Raw genomic sequence first — 24,570 nt, 5'->3', positions numbered from 1 at the left:
CCTACCAACCTGCCATTCTGGACATGGACCACACCGGCAAACCGCAGCCGATGCAAGTCACGGGGAACCTAGGCACCAACTGGAAGCTCTACAGGCAGCGATTTGACCTGTACATCCGTGCCACCGAAAAACAGAATGTCTCGGATGATTCGAAGATTGCAATGCTCCTCTTCTACGCAGGCCCCCACCCAAATGATGTCTTTAATTCACTGGTGTTCGAGGAAGGCGAAAACCAGGCCAAATATGACACGGTCATCCTCAAAATGGACCAGCACTTTCAAACTGAAGTAAACGAAACTTTCGAAAGATACATCTTTCAGCAACGCCTGCAAGGTAAGGAGGAGCTTTTTCAACCCTTTTTGACGCACCTCCGGATTCTAGCGCAGTCCTGCGGTTACGGCACCACCACAGAGTCCATGATCAGGGACCAGATTGTTTTTGGCGTTGCCTCCAGTGGCCTACGCCAGCAGCTTCTTAAAATAAAGAGCCTCACCTTAGCGTCTGCTGTGGAAGCCTGTGTCCTCCATGAAAATGCGACCTGCCGTTTTGCCCGATTTCAGGCGTCCGAGTTGGCACGGAGGGGGTCCCCAGCCGTCGAATCGGCAAGCCAGGCCGCCCACGACGTTGAACGCATCCAGGCCGTCGATTTCTTCCCGCCCCACGGCCCGGACGACAGCGGCCGCTTCCCGCGCTTTTCGCGGTCTCCCGCGCAGGTGCGCGCCAAGAATAACGGCCACAACGAGGGACGCACTGCGCAGGCGCGCCCACCGCAAGATCGCACTGCGCATGCGCAGTGGCGCAACGAACGCCGTGACGTCATGACGTGCAGCAAGTGTGGAGGTCTACACTTAAAAGGGCAATGTCCTGCAAAATACCAACAGTGCAACAGATGTGCCATGATAGGCCACTACGCAGCCCGCTGTCGTGCGGCTCAACCCATGGATCCGGCGCATCCTCGACAACCTCGCACACGAGTCAGGACCGTCCAGCCCACGCATCAAGACTTCCAGTTAAGTGATGCAGATGACCAGGATGACTTCAGAGTTGCCGTCATTGATGTCAATAAGGTCAATGCCATCAATCCAGACGATGAGTGGTGTGCCACCCTGACGGTCAACCGATCGCGCGTCGCCTTCCGTCTGGACACCGGCGCATCCGCCAACCTGATTGCTTACTCTGCAGTCCAGGCCATGAAGGTCAAACCACTCATCACACCATCCCGGCTTAAGATGGTTGACTATAACGGGAACGTTATCCCGTCCGTAGGATCTTGCCAGCTACAGGTGACTCACAAGAGGTACACGGCCACACTCCCCTTCGAAGTTGTGGGCTCATCAAAGGACTCGTTACTGGGCGCACAAGCGTGTAAGGTCCTTCACCTGGTACAGCGCATCATGTCTCTCTCTCCAGATGAGATATCCGACTTCCCGGATGCTGAGTTCCACGCGAATCTCCATTCCCTCCTCGCTCACAACCAGGAGGTTTTTGAAGGCATGGGGACATTGCCACACACGTACAAGATTCGACTCAGACCGGACGCCATCCCTGTCGTTCACGCACCTCGCAGGGTTCCTGCGCCTCTCAAAGACCGCCTCAAGGCACAACTGCAGATTCTTCAGGACCAAGGGGTCCTATCCAAGGTCACGGAGCCCACGCCATGGGTCAGCTCCATGGTCTGTGTAAAGAAGCCCTCTGGCGAGCTCCGTATATGTATAGATCCAAAAGATCTGAACAACAACATCATGCGGGAACACTATCCCATCCCAAAACGAGAAGACCTCACCAGCGAGATGGCGCGAGCCAACATATTCACTAAATTGGATGCGTCCAAAGGATTCTGGCAGATCCAACTGGACCCGGCCAGCCGAAGACTATGCACATTCAACACCCCTTTTGGCAGATTCTGCTACAACCGGATGCCATTCGGCATCATTTCGGCATCTGAAGTATTCCACCGCATTATGGAGCAGATGATGGAAGGCATCGAAGGGGTACGTGTATATGTGGACGATATCATCATTTGGTCCACCACTCCGCAGGAACACATGCATCGTCTTCGACGTGTCTTCACCCGCATACGGCAAAATGGCCTGCGTCTCAACCGTGCGAAGTGTGCTTTCGGCCAGACGGAGCTGAAATTCCTCGGGGACCACATCTCAAGGTCCGGGGTCCGTCCCGATGCAGACAAGGTTAGCGCCATCACAGCCATGCCACGACCGGCTGACAAGAAGGCTGTCTTAAGATTCCTGGGCATGGTCAACTTCCTTGGGAAGTTCATTCCCAACCTGGCTTCTCATACAACAAACATGCGCCATCTCGTAAAAAAATCGACGGAATTCAACTGGCACCAGTCGCATCAGCAGGAATGGGAGGAGCTCAAGCACAAACTGGTCACGGCACCAGTGCTGGCCTTCTTTGACGCGACTCGCCCTACAAAGATCTCAACAGACGCCAGCCAATCTGGTATTGGAGCGGTACTCCTGCAAAAAGACAGCACGTCATCATGGGCCCCGGTTGCGTATGCCTCACGAGCCATGACCCCTACCGAACAGCGCTACGCGCAAATCGAAAAAGAATGCCTGGGCTTGTTAACTGGACTGGACAAGTTCCACGACTATGTGTATGGCCTGCCACGATTCACGGTCGAAACTGACCACCGCCCCCTGGTCAACATCATTAACAAAGACCTGAACGACATGACTCCTCGCCTCCAGCGCATCTTACTCAAACTCAGGAGGTACGATTTTGAACTGATCTACACTCCGGGGAAGGAACTCATAGTGGCGGACACTCTTACCCGAGCAGTGAGCACACCACCAGATGCGGAGGGGTTCGTGCGTCAAATTGAGGCACACGTGACTCTGACAGCAGCAAATATGCCAGCTGATGATCCTTGTCTGGCCCACATACGCGCAGAGACGGCGACTGACCCTCTGCTGCAGCGAGTGATGCGCCACATGACGGAAGGGTGGCTAAAAGGGCAGTGCCCCCAGTTTTACAATGTGCGAGATGATCTCACCAATATAGACGGGGTCCTTATGAAATCGCATAGGATCGTCATTCCACACAGTGTGCGCCAGATGATTCTTCGTCAACTACACGAAGGCCACTTGGGTGTCGAAAAATGCAGACGAAGGGCCCGGGCGGCGGTATATTGGCCGGGTATTAATGAAGACATAGCCAACATGGTGCTCAACTGCACAACCTGTCAGAGGTTTCAGCCGGCGCAACCTCCGGAAACACTTCTACCACACGAGATGGTGACGTCCCCCTGGGCGAAGGTGGGTGTTGACCTATTTCACGCGCTCGGCAGAGATTACATTGTTATTATAGACTACTTCTCAAACTACCCGGAAGTCATGCCTCTCCATGATCTGACGTCGTCCGCAGTCATTGGGGCCTGCAAGGAAACGTTTGCTCGCCATGGCATTCCAAGGACTGTCATGTCAGACAATGGACCTTGTTTTGCCAGCCGTGAATGGTCGTCCTTTGCCGCAGCATATGGTTTCACTCATGTGACATCCAGCCCTCTGCATCCACAATCGAACGGGAAGGCTGAAAAGGGTGTCCACATCGCAAAGCGGCTCCTGTGCAAGGCGGCTGATGCCGGATCGGACTTTAACCTTGCCTTGCTGGCCTATCGATCGGCCCCGTTATCCACGGGCCTCTCGCCAGCGCAGCTACTAATGGGTCGCTCCCTCAGGACGACGGTACCTTCCGTCCTGGCACCGACAACAGACCATGAGGCGGTTCTTCGGGACATGCAACTGCAGCGTGATCGCCAGAAAGGTCGGTACGACACACGAGCGACGGACCTGCCCCCCCTGTCCTCCGGAGACAAAGTACGCGTCCATCAACCGTATGGTGGCTGGTCAGCACCGGCCGAAGTCCTCCGACAAGTGGCTCCCCGCTCGTTCCTGGTTCGCATGCCGGATGGTTCCGTGCGTCGCCGCAATCGGCGCGCCCTTCGCCGACTTCCACGTTCACAGCCACACAACACGCCAGATCCTCAACAGGCTTCCGAGGATGACTTTGTGGAGCTGCCGCACATCACGCCCTTTCCATCGCCACCCATGGCCATGCCTGCACAGCAGCCGGTGGTTCTTGATCCACCCTTAAGGCGGTCAACCCGAATTCGTCGCAAACCCATTAGAATGGACTTATAATACAGTTCATATGTTTAATAAGTTGGACAATTTTACATGATAACCTGTTGTTGTTTATCGTTCCAGATGTCGTCTGACTGGACAACTGTTCAAAATTTTTTTTCTTCTTCTCTCGTTCGCATTTCTGTTATGTTATGGTACAACTGGATTCATGTGACGCACTCGACATCGCCCCATGTACATAGTTCCGTCATAGACACATGCTGCACACGACACACACACACTCTTAGATGCACTCACGTCACGATCATATTTATTACCACGTAGGCACATATCTTTGTAAAAAGGGGGGATGTCATGATATTCAAACACACACATCATGATGGACACACTAACAGGCAAATCAGAGTACACAACACCACAACCAATCACAGACAAGAACACCAACCACATAAAAAGCACGAGCACGACACCTGGAGGTCAGTAGGTCTGGGGAGAAGGAAGCATGAAAGAGCTGTTGAAACACCACAAGCAGGGAGCCCCCCACGTGCAGAGTGCAAAGACCAAGTTGTAAATAGCAAGTTTAAATAAACAAGTGTTGTACCATATGCAACTGTGTTGGCTCTTCTGTGTGTTAGAACACCCAACACCACAGAGGCTATTAGAGTGGAAGAGGTAATTATGGTGTGCATAGAATATATGCACTGGTGTAAACCAGTAGCTTGTTTTTGTGCTAAGGATCTATGCCATAGTATTTAAATTCTATTAAAGGTACTAGACCCAGATCACTAATCCCACTCCAGGATTTAAGCATGACATCTAGGATGGCACCCCCAAGCAGTTCTGAGGGGCTGCAGCCTTATGGTAGAGTTGTCTTTAAACCAAGGCAGCTGCTTGTTCAAGTGGATGCAAATGGTGTTGAGGTACTACTTAAAGAAGAACAAGGAGATCCCTCTGACATCTGCCCCAACATTCTTCATTGCCCACCATCAACAGAACCAGATCATCCGATTATTCATAGAACTGCATACAGCAGAGAAACAAACTATTCGTCCCAACTGACCTATGCTGATACTTTCGGCCCACACAAACCTCGTCCCATGCTTTTCATCTATCACCGGTCACTGCATCCTTTTATTTCTTTCTCCCTAATGTGTTTATCCAGCATCCCCTTCGATACCTCTACACTGTTTACCTTGACCACTCCTTGTAATAATGAGTTTCACATTCTCACCACTCTCTGAATAAAGAGTTTATTAATGACTGCCTCAAGTTTATAACCCTTATTTTGCTCTTGCCCACAAGTGGCGATGTGCCCCCTACATTTACTTTATCAAACCCTGTCATAATTTGAAAGAATTCTATCAGGTCACCACTCAATCGACTCTTTCCAAAGTGGCACAGTGGTTAGCACTGCTGCCTCATAGCACCAGGGACCAGGGTTCAATTCCGGCCTCGGGTGACTGTGTGGAGTTTGCACATTCTCCCCGTGTCTGCATGGATTTCCTCTGGGTGCTTCGGTTTCCTCCCACAGTCCAAAGTTGTGCAGGTTGGGTGGATTGGCCATGATAAATTGCCCCTTGGAGCCCAAAGACGTGCAGGTTCGATGGGGTTAGGGCAGGGGAATGGGCCTAGGTGTGGTACTCTTTCAGAGGATCGGTGTAGACTCAATGGGCCGAATGGCTGCCTTCTAAACTGTAGGAATTCTAAATAAGCTTGTTCAGCCTTTCAAATCAGCTCAAAAACCACAATTGTGAATTATTTGCACGTGCTCCAATGCCTTTTATTAACCTGGAAACCAAAAACTGTGCAATGTGCACAATATTCCAAGTAAGGTCTAGGTAAAGCTTAAAACAAGTTTCAATTCTACCCCTCTCGTAATGAATCAGTGTTTAGTGTGCATATTTTAAATGGTCTTAACCCGCCACTTCAAGTGTCTTGTGTATTTCCCCTACCCCCACCTCTTCTCCTTTACCTCATTCACACTCCAAGCACTCTGTGGCCTCATTTTTCTTCCTTCCAAAATGCACCAACTCACACCCAGCTTTATTTGCTGTTTGTGGAGCCTCTCACTTCACAAAATAGCTGCTTTATTTGACATGGTCATCAGTAACTGCGGTTTGAAAAGTGAGACAGTTGTAACCTTCTAAATAAAATTCCAATTCTTTTCTTTTCTCTCAGGTGTTGATTGCCATGATGTGTAATTCCCCCATTTTCTGTTCTTTATTAAATTGCAAAATTCCAGCAAGTGCTAGTTCTCCTAATCTCCGACGGTGTCAAATGCTGTTGTCATCTCTCTTTGCAGATATGTACACATTCCAATATTTCCTCGTCGTGGTGGCCACTGAAATAAACACCTACAAATTCTCCACAAACACTCATCAATACTCAGTCACGGAGAAGGTGAGAAAAACTGTTTCTGGTCTAGCATTTTATAAAGCAGGAATGCCAAGTCTGCTATTTGCACAGGTCCTGGTCTTTTGTCAAAAGCAATTGCAGCTCGCTGTTAACTTTGGTACAAGGCAACTGAATCAAATGTAATAGCCAGCCACCCTGAGGAATCTGTTTTTTTTCACCTGCTATCTCTATTGTTCCAAACACCACTTTTAAATGCTGTTGAGAACTGCTCTCCAAGATGTGCTGAGCTTGCCCCATCAATTACCAGAGGTACAGACCATTGACAAATGGGGCTGCCATGGAGAAAGTCCTTAGAATAATTAAGAAAGGTAAGAAGAGGCTCAAGTGGAAGGCGAAAGCTGGCATTGGGCCAAATGGTCCGTTTCTGTGCTGCTGTCGCCAACATACTACATCTACTCTGTATACGACTCTCTTCCTGGTTCAAGGAACACTTCAGATTCCGCAGAGGCATGATAGCTCCTATGTCCAGCCGTGCGTAACATTTACTCAATCCTGGGGTCAATTCTTGAGTATTGTTTACTGTCCCAGATTCCGCAAGAAAGTATTAGAAATATCGAATTTCATTGCCAAAACCACTGTGCACTTTTTTAAAAAAATATATTTTATTAAATTTTTCAAACAAAAATGTTTCCGTTTTTACAACTCAACAAGGGATTATACATTAACTGGTAAATAACATTATTTAAATAATATAGTGAACTTACAACATAAACTAAAAAAAAGAAAAACAAATAGCAAAAACACAGAATAGTGCTCCCCCCCCCCTCCCCCCTGGGTTGCTGCTGCTGTCATTTCTATCTTTTCATTATCGTTCCGCGAGATAGTCAAGGAACGGTTGCCACCGCCTGGAGAACCCCTGAGCCGATCCTCTCAATGCAAATTTTATTCGTTCCAATCTTATGAAGCCTGCCATGTCTTTTATCCAGGCCTCCACGCCTGGGGGTTTCGCTTCTTTCCACATGAGTAGAATCCTGCGCCGGGCTACTAGGGACGCAAAGGCCAAAATATCGGCCTCTTTCGCCTCCTGCACTCCCGGTTCTTCTGCAACCCCAAATATAGCTAACCCCCAGCCTGGCTTGACCCGGACCTTCACCACCTTTGAAATTACCCTTGCCACACACCCCCAGAACTCCTGCAGTGCCGGACATGACCAGAACATGTGTGTGTGGTTCGCCGAGCTTCCTGAGCACCTCCCACACCTGTCCTCGACCCCGAAAAACCTGCTCAGTCTTGCTCCCGTCATCTGTGCTCTATGTAGAACCTTAAATTGAATCAGGCTAAGCCTGGCACACGAGGACGAGGAATTTACCCTACTTAGGGCATCCGCCCATAGCCCATCCTCAATCTCTTCCCCCAGCTCTTCTTCCCATTTTCCCTTCAGCTCCTCTATCATCGCCTCCCCCTCGTCCCTCATCTCCCGGTATATTTCGGACACATTGCCCTCTCCAACCCATGCCCCCGAAATCACTCTATCTTGGATCCTCTGCGTCGGGAGCTGCGGAAATTCCCTCACCTGTTGCCTCGTAAATGCCCTTCCTTGCATATATCGGAAGGTGTTCCCTGGGGGCAACTTATATTTTTCTTCTAGCGCTCCCAGACTTGCAAACGTCCCGTCTATAAACAGGTCCCTCAGCTTCCTAATTCCTGCTCGTTGCCAACACTGGAACCCCCCATCCATCCTCCCTGGAACAAACCTGTGGTTATTCCTTATCGGGGACCACACCGAGGCACCCGTCACTCCCCTATGTCGCCTCCACTGCCCCCAGATCCTCAAGGTTGCCACCACCACTGGGTTTGTGGTGTACCTTTTCGGGGAGGACGGCAGCGGCGCCGTCACCAGCGCTTTTAGGCTCGTTCCCTTGCAGGACGCCATCTCCAGCTTCTTCCACGCTGCTCCCTCTTCCTCCCTCATCCACTTACAGACCATCGACACATTGGCGGCCCAATAGTAATCGCTCAAACTCGGCAGCGCCAGTCCCCCTCTGTCCCGACTGTGCTGCAGGAACCCGCTCTTTACTCTCGGGGTCTTTCCTGCCCACACAAAGCTCGTAATGCTCCTATCTATTTTTTTTAAAAAGGCCTTTGTGATCAGAATGGGGAGGCACTGAAACACGAAAAGAAACCTCGGGAGGACCACCATTTTAACTGCTTGCACTCTGCCCGCCAGTGATAGCGGCACCATATCCCACCTCTTAAAATCCTCCTCCATCTGCTCCACCAGTCGCGTCAGGTTAAGTCTATGCAAGGTTCCCCAGTTCCTGGCCACCTGGATCCCCAGGTATTGGAAGTTCCTTACCACTCTCCTCAGCGGCAGAGCATCTATCCCCCTACCCTGTTCCCCGGGGTGCATTACAAAAAGCTCGCTCTTCCCCATATTTAGTTTATATCCCGAGAACTCTCCAAACTCCCTAAGTATCTGCATTACTTCTGGCATCCCCTCTACCGGGTCCGCAATGTATAGCAGTAGATCATCTGCGTAGAGCGACACTCGGTGTTCCTCTCCCCCTCTAAGCACCCCCCTCCACTTCTTAGAATCCCTCAGCGCTATGGCCAGTGGTTCAATTGCCAACGCGAACAGTAACGGGGACAGGGGACACCCTTGTCTTGTACCCCTATGTAGCCGAAAATACCCCGATCTTTGCCGGTTTGTGACTACGCTTCCCATAGGGGCCCCATATAAGAGTCTGACCCATCTAATAAACCCCTCACCGAACCCAAACCACTTCAGCACCTCCCACAGATAGTCCCACTCCACCCTATCGAATGCCTTCTCTGCATCCATCGCCGCCACTATCTCTGCCTCCCCCTCCGGTGGGGGCGTCATCATCACCCCCAGCAGCCTTCGTACATTTACATTCAGTTGTCTCCCCTTTACAAACCCTGTCTGATCGTCATGCACCACCCCTGGGATGCAATCCTCTATCCTTGTCGCCATCACTTTAGCCAGTAGTTTGGCATCTACATTTAGGAGTGAGATAGGCCTGTATGACCCGCATTGCAGCGGGTCTTTATCTCGTTTCAGGATTAGCGATATCGTCGCCTCCGACATTGTCGGGGTAGCATCCCCCTTTCCTTAGCCTCATTAAAGGTTCTCGCCAAAAGTGGGGCCAACAGATCCATATACTTCCTGTAGAATTCCACCGGAAACCCATCTGGTCCCGGGGCCTTCCCTGCCTGCATGTTCCCCAGTCCTTTAATCACCTCATCCACCTCGATTGGCGCCCCCAGACCTGCCACCTCCTGCCCCTTCACCTTCGGGAACCTTAGCTTGTCCAGAAAGTGTAGCATTCCTTCTTTCCCCCCCGGGGGTTGGGACTTATATAGCCTCTCATAAAATGTCTTGAACATCTCGTTCACTTTCCCTGCTCTCTGCTCCATATTTCCCGTTTCATCCTTAACTCCCCCGATCTCCCTCGCTGCCACCTTCTTCCGAAGTTGGTGGGCCAACTGCCGGCTTGCCTTTTCCCCATACTCGTATTGCATCCCCTGTGCCTTCCTCCACTGTGTCTCTGCCTTTCCCGTGGTCAGCAGGTCAAACTCCGTCTGTCGTCTTCGTCTTTCTCTGTATAGCCCTTCGTCTGAGGCCTCCGCATATTTTTTATCCACCCTCAAAATTTCCCCCACTAATCTCTCTCTTTCTTTGCCCTCTTGTTTCCCCTTGTGGGCTCTGATGGAGATCAGCTCTCCTCTAACCACCGCCTTCAGCGCTTCCCATACTACCCCCACCTGAACCTTCCCATCGTCGTTGACCTCCAGGTATCGCTCAATACACCCCCTCACCCTTCCGCAGACCCCCTCGTCCGCCAGTAGTCCCATATCTAGTCGCCAGAGTGGGCGCTGGTCCCTTTCCTCTCCTAGTTCCAGATCCACCCACGCGGGGCGTGGTCTGAAACAGCTATGGCCGAGTACTCCGTTCCTGCCACTTTCGGGATCAGTGCCCTTCCCAAAACGAAAAAGTCTATCCGGGAGTATACCTTATGGACGTATAAGAAAGAGAACTCTTTAGCCATCGGCCTGGCGAATCTCCACGGATCCACTCCCCCCATTTGTTCCATAAATCCCTTAAGCACCTTGGCCGCTGCCGGCCTTCTCCCGGTCCTGGATCTGGACCGGTCTAGCCCTGGATCCAGCACTGTGTTAAAATCACCCCCCATTATCAAATTTCCCACCTCCAGGTCCGGGATACGTCCCAGCATTCGCTTCATGAATCCCGCGTCATCCCAGTTCGGGGCATATACATTCACCAGCACAACCGCCTCTCCCTGCAGTCTGCCACTTGCCATCACATATCTGCCCACACTGTCCACCACTATATTCTTAGCCTCGAATGATACACGTTTCCCCACCAATATTGCCACCCCTCTGTTTTTCGCGTCCAGCCCAGAGTGGAATACCTGTCCCACCCATCCTTTTCTTAGTCTAACCTGATCCGCCACCTTCAGGTGCGTCTCCTGGAGCATGACTACGTCCGCCTTCAGTCTCTTTAAGTGCGCAAACACCTGTGCCCTCTTAATCAGCCCATTTAAGCCTCTCACATTCCATGTGATCAGCCGGATTGGGGGGCCATTCACCACCCCCCCCCCCCTCGTCGACTAGCCATCCCCTTTTTTAGGCCATCTCCTCATCCAGGTCCCGCGCACACCGTCTGTCCCCAGGCAGCGACTTCCCACCCCGACCACCTCATCTCTTACCAGCTCTCCCTTGTACTCAGCAGCAACCCAGTTAATCCCCCCCCCTCCTCCCCCCCCCCCCCCCTCCCCCCCCCCCCCCCCCCCCGCTAGATCCCCCTCTAGCTTGGTTGCTCCCCCCATATTGCTTCCGGAAGTCAGCTAACTCTGGCTGACCTCGGCTTCCCCCGTTCACTCTTTGACCTCCCTGCGTGTGGGGCTCCCTTCCTTCCTGCGCCCGTTTTCCCGCTATAATTTCTATAGCGCGGGAAAATACCCGCGCTTTCCTCTCGGCCCCGCCCCCTATGGCGCAGTTCCCTCATTCCCCTTCCCTGTCCCTTTTCCCACCGGCGGCCACATTTCTTCGTGTCCCCCCCATCGGGGGGAGAAAAATTCCCCGTCCAACATTGCTGTACAATAGCCCTCCCCTTTCCCCACTTTACATTTCTGTACCACCACCTCGCTGCTTCTCTCCAAACATCAAACTCTCAAATCTAGTCCAGTTTCTCTTCTTGGATGAATGTCTATGCCTCGTCCGCCGTCACTGTGCACTTCTTGATGATATAAAACGTTATCCAGATAGCCAGGAGTTGGGGGACCCTACATAAACTGAATCTGACGAGGTTGGTGGAGCAAATGGAGGATTTCAAAAGATGGGACATGTTACCGCTCTCGTTGGCGGGTAGAGTGCAGTCGGTCAAAATGGTGGTCCTTCCGAGGTTTCTGTTTGTGTTTCAGTGCCTTCCCATCGTGATCACTAAGGCCTTTTTTAAGAGAGTAGGCAGGAATATTATGGGGTTTGTGTGGGCGAATAAGACTCCGAGAGTAAGGAGAGGGTTCCTGGAACGCAGTAGGGACCGAGGAGGGTTGGCGCTGCCAAACCTGGGGAGCTACTACTGGGCAGCAAATGTGGGGATGATCCGCATGTGGGTTATGGAGGGAGAGGGGACGGCATGGAAGGGGATGGAGATGGCGTCCTGTAAAGGAACGAGCTTGGGGGCGTTGGTGACGGCACCGCTGCCGCTCTCGCCGACAAAGTATACCACAAGCCCGGTGGTGGCGGCAACGCTAAGGATCTGGGGCCAGTGGAGACGGCACCGGGGTGCAATGGGAGCATCGGTGTGGTCCCCGATCAGAGGTAACCACCGGTTTGTCCTGGGAAGATGGACGGGGGGTTCCAGATCTGGCATCGGGCGGGGATTGGAAGAATGGGGGACCTGTTCATCGACGGGACGTTTGCGAGCCTAGGGGCACTGGAGGAGAAGTTCGAGTTACCCCCGGGAAATGCCTTTAGATATATGCAGGTGAGGGCTTTTGTGAGGCGACAGGTGAGGGAATTTCCGTTGCTCCCGGCACAAGAAGTTCAAGATAGGGTGATCTTGGGTGTATGGGTCGGGGAGGGCAAGGTGTCGGAAATACACCAGGAGTTGAAAGAAGAGGGGGAAGCGCTGGTAGAAGAGTTGAAGGGTAAATGGGAGGAGGAGCTGGGGAGGAGATCGAGGAAGGTCTGTGGGCTGATGCCCTAGGTAGGGTTAATTCCTCCTCCTCATGTGCCAGGCTCAGCCTGATATAATTTAAGGTGGTCCACAGAGCGCACTTGACGAGGGCGAGGTTGAGTAGGTTCTTTGGGGTGGAGGACAGATGTGGAAGGTGCTCAGGGAGCCCGGCGAACCATGTCCATATGTTTTGGTCATGCCCGGCACTGGAGGGGTTCTGGAGAGGAGTGGCGGGAGCAATATCTCAGGTGGTGAAAGTCCGGGTCAAGCCAAGCTGGGGGCTAGCAATATTTGGAGTAGTGGACGAACCGGGAGTGCAGGAGGCGAAAGAGGCCGGCATTCTGGCCTTTGCGTCCCTAGTAGCCCGGCGAAGGATTTTGCTAATGTGGAAGGAGGCGAAGCCCCCCCAGCCTGGAGGCCTGGATAAATGATATGGCTGGGTTCATAAAGTTGGAGAGGATTAAGTTCGCCTTGAGAGGGTCTGCGCAGGGGTTCTACAGGCGGTGGCAACCGTTCCTAGACTATCTTGCAGAGCGTTAGAGGAAGGTCGGTCAGCAGTAGCAGCAACCTGGGGGGGGACGTCCTGGGAGGGGGGGGGGGGGGGGCGGCGGCGGGGGGCGGGGGGGGGGGGGGAACTGCCTGGGAGGGTGGATGAGCAAGAGATAACATGAAGGGTTGGGGAAACTGGCACGTACGGGTGAGGGCCAGTGTACAAAGCTGTGTAAATATATCATTTTGCCATGGATATATCTTGCACTGCGCAATTTCTCTTTTTTTGTTGTTACGAGGGGGGGGGGTTATTGTTTGTAAGGGAGAAAAATAGTGTTAAAAAACTTTAATAAATATATATTTTTTTAAAAAGATGATATAAAATGTTAATATGCTCTTAAGCAGCTGACAAGGTGTAGAAAAGCATCCCTGGCTATGCTTTGGCTTTACAAATAAAATATTAATTAAAAGCACAGATGCACTCGCAATTGATATCAAGGGAAGAAATACTGACAGTCCTTTTAACAGAAAGTAAATGAAAATTGATTTCTTGCATAGCTGGATGATTTATTTTTATGGGTTGTTAAATCATAAGATTCTAAATGGGCAAGAGTCGCGAAGGGATCGAGGGGTACAGATCCACACATCATTTAAAGTAACAAAACAGGTTAACAAAGCCATGAAAAGTGAAAAACATTGGGGTTCATTTCTAGAAGATTATATTGATAGGGTGAGTGGAAGAGGGATGGGACGAGGCGTGTGTGAATTATAAATATTGACATAGGCCAGTTGGACCGAAGGCCTGTTTCTGAGCCATGAATTCTATGCAGTACCGTGATGTCTATTGGATGAGGCATTAAACTGATGCCCTTTCTGTCCTCTCGGTTGAAAGTACAAGATCCTGCAAACTGGTTTGAAGAAGAGCAAGGGAGTTTTCCCTGATGCCCTGGGCCACTGTTTACGCCTCAGTCTGCCTCACGAAAACTGGTTATTTGGCAACAGTAATCATCACATTGGCTGCGGATGGGAGTTTGCTGTGTGAAAATTGGCTGTTGTATTTGCTGCGTTACAACAGTGTCTGCAGTGCTGAAGGACAACAGTGCAGCCCTCCTTTAATACAGCTGAATTTATGTGCTGAGGTCTCTGGAGTGGAACTTTAATCCATTACCTTCTGGTTCTCAAGCTACCTTTATGTAAGTTTACTAACAGTTATGCCTCTTCATTGGTTTACATATTATTTCCCTTGTCCTTTACTGTTTTGACTTGGCCCAGAACTTTTCACTCTTGGCACAGGTAGCAGGAACCAGGGGCGAAATTCTCCCCCAACGGCGGGATGCCCGCCGACTGGCGCCAAAGCTGGCGCCAATCAGACGGGCATCGCGCCGGCCCAAAGGTGCGGAAGTCTCCGCATCTTTGGCGGCCTAGCCCCAACATTGAGGGGCTAGGCCGACGCCGGAGGGATTTCCGCCCCGCCAGCTGGCGGAAATGGCGTTTGTTGCCCCGCCAGCTGGCGCGGAAATGCGGCGCATGCGCGGGAGCGTCAGCGGCCGCTGTCAGTTTCCCACGCATGCGCAGTGGGGAGAGTCTCTTCCGCCTCCGCCATGGTGGAGGCCGTAGCGGAGGCGGAAGGGAAAGAGTGCCCCCACGGCACAGGCCCGCCTGCGAATCGGTGGGCCCCGATCGCGGGCCAGGCCACCGTGGGGGCACCACCCGTGGTCAGATCGCCCCGCGCCCCCCCCCAGGACCCCGGAGCCCGCCCACGCCGCCTGGTCCCGCCGGTAAATACCAGGTTTGATTTACGCCAGCGGGACAGGCAATTCCTGGGCGGGACTTCGGCCCATCCGGGCCGGAGAATCCAGCGGGGGGTCCCGCCAACCGGCGCGGCCGGATTCCCGCCCCCGCCCAATCTCCGGGAGCGGAGACTTTGGCGGGGGCGGGGGCGCGATTCACGGCGGCCAACGGCCATTCTCCGACCCGGCGGGGGGTCGGAGAATGACGCCCCAGATCAGGTAGCTTGAGTAGCGATTAAGGGCTGACATAATCCAAATGTTTAAAATGATGACAGAAAGAAAGACAAATGTGCACTTTCTGACACCACGACCTGAGGGCATCCCACCCAATGTAGCACTTTTGAATTGTAGAATGGAATTTAATACCAGCGATAGGGGTCTCGGCCACCATCTCAAGAGTCAGTGAGACCCCCGCTTCATAAGTTTCTGGGAAGTACTGCTGGTAACATGTAGCAATCAGGCAGTCGACAGGCCTTCCCTGGGATCAGGATCTCACAGGGTGGAGGTCCTGCCTCTGATTGGCTTGGAGATCTGCCAGGGAGATGATGGCTGCTATCGGATCGACAATGACCAATGGCTCAGGACCCAGGCGAATGATGGTAAGGCAGGTCCACGGGGTGGTGGTTGCAGGGCAGGGTCGTAAGCAGCAAGAAAAAAGGGTTGGCTCTCAGAGGGCTCCTCTCTCCCTCCCAATGCTGGGTCCCTCACTCAGGCACTGAGCCCCATTGAAAAGGGATCTTTTCCCCAGAGCAGGAAGGCAAAATGCCAGGGCTTGCCCGTCATACAAGCTGCATGGCAGGCCCTAGCCAGCTGTAGAGTTAATACCGACAGTGGCCGGATGAGGTCCTTTAAGTGGTCATTGAGGGGCCCTTCCCAACGTGGACGTGTCGAGCCGGAGGTAAGGAAGCATTGGGCCGGGACCCCACCCACTGCCTTCTTGCTAAATTAAATCATTCCCCCGCCAACAAACTCGCTAGGTCACTAAAGATTGTGGAACTAAGGTGGGGAAATGGAGTTATAGGTTGGAGATCAGCCATAATCTGGGGGGGGGGGGGGGGGGGGGGGGGGGGTGGAATGACAGAACAGGCTTGATGGGCTGAATGACCTACAATCAATTTGTTTGCTAGAAAGAAGGATTGAGCAATTCAGTAGTGGAGGTGGAAGTGTTGGTGGTGCCCCTATGCATCTGCTGTCCTCGTGAGGTCACTGGCTTGGAAGGGGCTGTCGCAGGAACCGTGGCAATTTGCTGCAGTGCATCTTATAGATGGAACATACTGTGATTCCGTGCTATAAATATAATATAAACTCATAACTAGTTAACAAGTTACCCTTCAGGGAGGCAATTGCCTAGTGGAATTCTCACTGGACTAGCGATCCAGAGTAATGCTCTGGGGATACAGGTTTGAATCCCAGCACTGAAGATGTTGAATTTTGAATTCAGTAAATATCTGGAAGTAAAAAACAAATCTAATGATAACCATGAAGCCATTGTCGATTGTTGTAAAACCCATCTGGTTCACTAATGTCCTTCAGGGAAGGAAATCTGCTGTCCTGGTCTGGCCTACATGTGACTTCAAATCCACAGCAATGTGGCTGACTGCTCTCTGAAGCGGCCTAGCAAGCCACTCAGTTCAATGGCAATTAGAGATGGACAAGAAATGCTGGCCTTGCCCGCATCCCACGAATGAAAAAAAAAGTATATACACCTAGTGTTTGCTCCTCACACCATTCACCATGAACATGCTCTTGGGAGCAATTGGTGTGCTGTTTACATGAAGAGCTATATTGTGTAACAATGCGCAATTTATTCAACTGTACAAAATGACAAGAGAGCAATTATTATATCTAATTGCAGGAAAAAAAATTAACAGGGCAGAAAAGACACGAAATACCAGGTATTCTACTCAAATATGATATTAACTCCATTAAGATCCTGATATCTGAAGAAGGAATGCCCACCGGCCAGTTTCTGATCCGCCTTTACGGCATAATCGGTGGAATCTTTTCTACTGCAGGTAAATATCCACAAGGTATTTTTTTTATATAAAAGGTGGGTCGGACAAAAGCAACCCATTGCAAAACATATCCCTAATTGGGGGTGGCTTTATGAGTCCCACTGCAGAAACTTCAGCACATAGTCTACACTGACACTCCTCCTTTGCAATGCTGAGACATTAAACTAAAGCTCCTGTCTGCCCACAGGCTCCTGTGGGCTTAATAGATCACAGGGCCAAAGTGACCAACTGCGTGGAACAAAAGGGAAACCTTCCCATGGGGGGGGCGGGGGAGGGCTGCTGGTGAGAATGAGAGAGCAGATGAGGTGGGGCTGGTGAGGCCTTGGGTCTTGGAAGCAGGGATGGAAGGCAGGCCTCGACTTATGCTTAGAAACCAGAGTAAATTTATGGCAGAGAGAGGCCATTCAGCCCATTGTATCTGCGCCGGATGAAAAACCTAGCCGCCCCATTCCAATGCCACCTTCCAGCACCTGGTCTGTAACCTTACAGGTTACAGTACTTCAGGTGCATGAGGGGTCTCATTGTTGGGACGCAGCCCGCCCCCGAGTCGAATACTTCCCCCGCTGGCTGGGACGCCACCCGCTGGACAGCCGAGAACTCAAAGCACGGTAGCACAGTGGTTAGCACAATGGCTTCACAGCCCCAGGGTCCCACGTTCGATTCCCGGTTTGGGTCACTGTCTGTGCGGAGTCTGCACATTCTCCCCGTGTCTGCATGGGTTTCCTCCTGGTGCTCCGGTTTCCTCCCACAGTCCAAAGATGTGAAGGGGTAGGTGGATTGGCTATGCTAAATTGCCCTTCGTGTCCAAAAAACGTAAGGTAAGGTGGGGCTTCGGGGATGGAGTGGAGGTGTGGAGGTGTGGGGATATGGTGGACGTGCGGGCTTAGGGTGCTCTTTCCAGGGGCCGGTGCAGACTCAATGGGCGAATGGCCTCCTTTTGCACTGTAAATGCTGTGATTCTGTGAAAGCACTCACCTGCCAATGACATACAACTCTGAGGAGTATGTCAGATGTTCTTCCGATGCTGTTCCCTTGTTGGTTCCTCAACGTCCAGAAAATCATCCCGTACACACTCCAGAAATTCCTCCTTTATTCTACTGTAACCAATTTGACTCACCTAATCTATATGCAGATTAAAGTCACCCATAATCACAGATGGTCTTTTAACACATGCATCTCTGATTTCCTGCCTGATGCTATTCCCAAAATTACCACTGCAGTTTGGTGGTCTGTACACCCACCTACAAATGTGTTTTGCCCCGTGGCGTTCGTTAAGTCGGCCCACACAGATTCCATATCGTCTGTGCTACTATCTTTCCTCAATATTTTATTTAATCAACAATGCAACTCCACCACTGTTTCCTTTCTCTTTTTTTTTTTTTACAGTACCCAATCCGTTTTTTCCCAATTAAGGGTCAATTTAGCGTGGCCAATTCACCTACCCTACACATCTTTTTGGGTTGTGGGGGTGGGTCTCACACAGACATGGGAAGAATGTGCAAACTCCACATGGACAGTGACTCAGGGCAGGGATCGAACCCGGGTCTTCGGCCACCGTTTCCTTTCTGTCCATCCTTCTTAAAAACTGAACAGCCCTCTATGTTTAGATCCCAGCCTTCAGCACCTTGGAGCCATGTCTCTGTAATCCCAACTATATCATACCCCTTTACATCTATCTGTGCAACCAATTCATCCATTTATTCGAATGCTCCAAGCATTCAGGTGCAAAACTTTAAGGCTAGTCCTTTTAACGTTCCTTGAGCGGTCCCTAATAGTTTTTTTTACAGTATCATTATCTGATAATGGCTCATGGTTTTGCTGCCCATCACTTTTATTATTCTCCTTGCTGGGTTTTTCTCTAGTTTTCTATTTCCCCTACTCTAAATCCTTACATAGGGACCACACAAGCAAGTACCCCCACAACGACATCAGTCACGTTCCTGCCAAAGTGTAACCCGTTCAGTTTGTGCAAGCCTCATCTCCGTAACCCTTAATTCCTCTACGGGTTAAAAACATATTGATCTCAGCCTTGAAAATGTTCAAGGATTCAGCCTCCACAGCTTCTTTGGGTAAAGGATTCCACAAAGATTCACAACTGAGAGAAGAAATTCTTCCTCAAATCTGTCTTAAATGAGAAACCTCTTATTCTATGACTATGCCCTCTTGATCTACACTCTCCCATGACTGGAAACAGCCTCCCGACATTTACCCTGTTTAACCCCCTAAGAATCTTATCTTTCAATTATATCACCTGGATTGTCCTTTTGCGAGACTATGTTCTCCCACCAGCGATCAATGGCTTCTGGTTTGCGCTGGCGCTAGGAGCGGCGCCCAGAGGTAATTCACTCTCCCCAGCCCATGCAAATTTATGCATGGTGGGGATCGCAAGGTATTCTGTTCTGAATCCTGCTATCAGGCTTTCATTTTCTGATAATGGCCCATGGTTTTGCATGGGTGGCCTGATAGCAAAGTCTGGTGGTTGGACCCCCCCCCCCCCCCCGCCCCCCTTGACAAGAAGGGCCATCTCTTCCCCCCTCCCCCACACTTCCCACAGGAATTGCTGGGTCAACACCCTTGTACAATACAAACATGAGGGTGACCTTCCACCCCCACCACATCCCCCAGAGAGGCTCCATATCGGAGACCCCTCCATATCAGAGATTCCCACTCCAGGCCCCCCATCAGTCCAAGCAGAAACAGCGAAAAGAATCACTGCTTTTTCACTCACCTGTGCCTTATACCCACCGCCTCATACAGATGTCCAGAAAACAGCTGTGACTTCAGAGAAAACCTAAACCACATCTTGAGGCTTTAAACCTCCTCAGATCGTTTGATTTGCAAGACTTCTATTCACTTCAGAGAAATAGCATTTAATAGGCTGTAATTGACAGCTTCCAGACAGCCAAATATCCGGATTGTTTTTTCAAATTTTCCTTCATGCTTAAATGAATGTTATGTAGACTGCAGTTAACCTAACTGCAAAGTTTATAAACATTTAGCCATTATTGACAGTTCCTGGCCACATCAAACACAGTTCAGTGCTTTCTGCTGAGAAAAAGAGGATGCACTTTTAACTCCTAGATATTCTAGGGTTATTGGATAGGGGGGTGGGGTCGGCGTCTCCGATAGGGGGGGTGGGGTCTCCAATATGGGGGTGGGGTCTCTGATCTGGCTTCTGGTGGGGGGGACTCTGATGGGCAAAATTTCTGATGGAGGGGCTCTCTGATATGAGAATGTTGCTGATAGAGGGTTCGCTGATGGGAGGGTCTGGTTGGGGGCATGATTAGCATTGTGGGAGAGAGGGCAGCATGGTGGCACAAGTGGTTAGCACGGTTGCCTCACGGTGCCGAGGTCCCAGGTTCGATCCAGGCTCTGGGTCACTGTCCGTGTGGAGTTTGCACATTTTCCCAGTGTTTCGCCCCCACAACTCAAAAAAAGATGTGCAGGATAGGTGAATTGGCCACGCTAAATTGCCCCTTAATTGGAAAAAATGAATTGGATACTCGAAATTTATAAAAAGAATTCTGTGTGGGAGGACCACCAATGGGATCTGGGGGCACCGGCCGTAAATATCTACCCCCTTGACCCACTGCATCAGGGCTATGCTGCCAAATACTTGTATCAACCCACACTGACATGAATCCCTGCCCAGAGGGAAGGAACATCACGGTGGTGTGGAAAATCTGGTATCCCACCCGTTAATAGAATGCAAATGGGTCATTGATGCAAACGGGTCGTCATCAATCCAGTCTTTCTCTCCCCGACACGGGTTTCTCCGCCACATCAGGAACTGTGCTGCGGGCGGCAGGTGGAGAATCTTGCCCATCGCCCCATTCTTCTGAACTCCGAGCAACCCATATAATCGTTCCTCATATGGCGGTTTGTCCATACCCGGGATCATTCCCTCCTTTCTACAGCCTCCAATGATAGATCTTTCCTTAAACCTTAAATAAGGGAACCAAACTGTACACAGTATTCTAAATGTGACCCAAGTAGTACCTTGGACAGGTGCAGCAACATCTTTACTTTTATACTCCAGACCCGTTAAAATAAAAAACAGCATTCCATTTGCCTTCCCTATTACCTTCTGCACCTGTATGCCAGCTTTCTCTGTTTCATGAACATGAACCCCCAAAGTTCCTTCGTGCTACAGCTTTTGACAGTCTCTCTCCATTTAAATAATAACCTGCCTTCTCTTTCTTTTTGCAAAATGAACAATGTCACAATTTCCCACATTGAACTCCATTTGCCAATTTTCTGCCCACTCACTTAACCCGTCAATATCTCTCCGCAAACTATATATCTCCTCCTTACAACCTGCCTTGCCTCCCACCCTCATGTCATCTGAAAATTTGGCCATAGTACTCTGCTCCTTCCTCCAAATCATTTATATTGTGAAGGGCTGCGGTCGCAGCACTGATCCCTGACATGCCACTGGCTACTGCCCTCCAACCTGGGAAAGACTCCCTATTGTTACTCACGAAGGCAGAGACTGATAGATTTCTGATTAACAATGATGTAAAGGATTAGGGGGGTAGTTTGGGCAAAAAGCATTGAAGTGTCCGATCAGCCGTGATTGTATTGAATGGTGCAGTAGGGTCGACGAGCTGAATGGCCTACTCCTGTTCCTATTTTGTGGAAACTTTGCTGTGAAATAATTGGCTATCACATTACGCAAGTATGTCATTAATTATACAGCAGAGGTGTCCCAAGGTGGTGGATCGCGCAATATAAATGAAAATTCTTTCTTTGTCACTTTATAGTTCATGGATAAGTGTGCAGTGACTAGGGGAATTATTTTCTCAACATCTACCCTGTCAAGCACCTTAGGAATTTTATGCTTCAATTCAATCACCTCATTCTTTTAATTCCAAGGAATATAGGCCTAGTATACTCAATTCCTCCTTATAAGACAATATATGGGCAGCATGGTCGCATTGTGAATAGCACAATTGCTTCACAGCTCCAGGGTCCCAGGTTCGATTTTCGGCTTGGGTCACTGTCTGTGCGGAGTCTGCACATTCTCCCCGTGTGTGCGTGGGTTTCCTCCGGGTGCTCCGGTTTCCTCCCACAGTCCAAAGATGAGCAGGTTAGGTGGATTGGCCATGATAAATTGCCCTTAGTGTCCAAAGTTGCCCTTAGTGTTGGGTGGGGTTATTGGGTTATGGGGATAGGGTGGAGGTGTGGACCTTGGGTAGGGTGCACTTTCCAAGAGCTGGTGCAGACTCGATGGGCCGAATGGCCTCCTTCTGCACTGTAAATTCTATGATACAGGAGTCCAAGACATTAGTCTATTGAACTTTTGTTGCATTCACTCAAAGGCAAGTATGTCCTTCCTTATGTAAGGAGACCAAAGCGCTACACAGTACTCCAGCTGTAGCCCTGTATCGACTGAAAAGGTACAACTTCACATGGGCAATTATCTACTCAAAGGTTCTGATTCAGCAGCAGAGATAGTCAGACAAGTGGTACTTTTGTCCCTCAAATCAGAAGTCTCACTCCTGAGGCTTGACATAATCCAATGCAGTATTGAGGGAGCATCGCACTGTCAAAGGTTCCATCTTTTAGATGCAACATTAGACAAAAGGGCCCAGCTGTCTGTTCAAGTGGGCATTATAGATGCCATGGCACCATTCAAGGACACTTATCCTGCTATTCTGCCTTTGATTTATCTCAACCGACACCACTTTAAGCACCTCTGCTGGCTTTGATTGCCAGTATACTTAATGAACTTTCTCAAAAAATCTATACTAGCACTGTTGCTTCACAGCGCCAGGGTCCCCGGTTCGATTCTCACTTGGATCACTGTCTGTGCGGAGTCTGCACGTTCTCCGTGTCTGCGTGGGTTTCCTGCGGATGCTCCAGTTTCCTCCGAGTCCCGAAAGACGTGCTTGTTAGGTGAATTAGACATTCTGAATTCTCCCTCAGTGTACCCGAACAGATGCCGGAGTGTGGCGACTAGGGGATTTTCACAGTAACTTCATTGCAATGTTAATGTAAGCCTACTTGTGACAATAGTAAAGATTATTACAAATCACTCCTTTAAGGGCAGCACGGTAGTGCAGTGGTTAGCACTGCTACCTCACGGCACCGAGGTCCCAGGTTCGATCCCAGCTCTGGGTCACTGTTTCTGTGGAATTTGCACATTCTCCCGGTGTTTGGTTGCGTCCACAACCCAAAGATATGCAGTGTAGGTGGATTGGCCACTCTAAGTTGCCCCTTAATTGGAAAAATTGGGAATTGGGTACTCCCCATTTTTAAAAAAAATAACTAAATCACTCCTTTAGCCTTTGCTGCTCCACTGGAAATAATCTCACTCTTCAAGTTACTCCCTCATGATTAGAGTTCAATATCCTCATGTAAGAATATAAGAAATAGCAGCAGCAATATTCCTTTAAAATTTCATTGTTGTACGTGACCAGTTTTTTAAATCTGCAGGGTACATTTAAAACCCCTTTGTACCACATTTCCAATGTAAAAAGGCCTGTGCAGCTATTCTCACACACAAAACCTATTGGAACAGTGAGCAGGAGTAAGCTATACAGCAACTCAAGGCTGCTCTTTCATTCAGCAAGGTAGTCAAATTAAAAGAAAAATTTAGAATAGCCAATTCTCTTTTTTCCAACAAAGGGGCAATTTAGTGTGGCCAATTCACCCACACTGCACATTTCCAGGTTGTGGGGGTGAGAGTCACGCAGACACGAGGAGAATATGCAAACTCCACACAGTGACCCAGTGCCGGAATCAAACCCGGGTCCTCGGCGGCATTAAGGCAGCAGTGCTAACCACTGCCCCACCGTGCCACCCCTAATTGTCAAATGTTTACGTCAACTCCACTTACTCTCAATATCCACATTCTGCATCCTTTTATTCCCTCCAAAAATTCTGGCAATACATTGGCACTGCGGTTAGCACTACTGTCTCATGGCACCGAGGAGCCAGGTTAGTTCCCGGCCACGGGTCAATGTCAGTGTGGAATTTGCACATTTCCCATGTCTGCGTCGGTTTCACCCCCGCAACCCAAAGACATGCAGGGTAGGTGAATTGGCTACCCTAAATTGCCTCTTAATTGGCAAAAAATTGGCCACTCTAAATTAATTTTTAAAAGTGTCCAAAAGAATCCATCGACTTCACTCCTGAATATACTCAACAACTGGCCAACATTTGTTGCAATCCCTAGTTGCCCTCGAGGGGATGGTGGTGGGCTGCTTTTTGAACCACGGTCTTCAATCTGGTAAGGGCACTCCTATAGTGCTGTTTGGCAGGGAGTTCCAGGAATTTGACCCAAGAACGACAATGTTAAAGTAAAGGTAATGTGTGACTAAGTGGTGGTGTACTCATAAACCTGCTGCCCTGGTCCTTCTGGGTGGCGCGTTTGGGACTGTTGTGTCAAGTTAAATATTGCATTATTCATGTTTATTCCCGAGCTGCCTTCTGTACATTTGATGTCCATTGCACATAAACAACTCCACTTCTCTTCATATAGCACTATAGTATCTTTTACATCATCCAAACAGACAGATGACCGACACCGCAGGCAGTGCAATACTCTCTCAGTACTACACTGAAGTGTCAATGTAGATTGTATG

The 24,570-nt window shown here is 50.2% G+C and overlaps 1 protein-coding gene across 3 annotated transcripts in view; it reads left to right on the top strand.

Moving 5' to 3' along the window:
* LOC140384470 (endoplasmic reticulum-Golgi intermediate compartment protein 2-like) overlaps positions 1 to 24,570 on the top strand; it is a 181,832-nt gene that overhangs the window by 81,327 nt on the left and 75,935 nt on the right. For all 3 annotated transcript variants that reach the window (XM_072466201.1, XM_072466203.1, XM_072466202.1), the window contains exons 10-11: positions 6,412 to 6,509; positions 16,822 to 16,981. In XM_072466201.1, coding sequence (XP_072322302.1) covers positions 6,412 to 6,509; positions 16,822 to 16,981 — 258 coding nt within the window. The remainder of the gene's footprint in view (positions 1 to 6,411; positions 6,510 to 16,821; positions 16,982 to 24,570) is intronic.

This window comes from Scyliorhinus torazame, chromosome 10, assembly GCF_047496885.1.
Source record: "Scyliorhinus torazame isolate Kashiwa2021f chromosome 10, sScyTor2.1, whole genome shotgun sequence".
NCBI lineage: Eukaryota > Metazoa > Chordata > Chondrichthyes > Carcharhiniformes > Scyliorhinidae > Scyliorhinus > Scyliorhinus torazame.
Note: the sequence above shows the minus strand (reverse complement) of the source record. Positions and strands in the feature narration are given on the sequence as shown.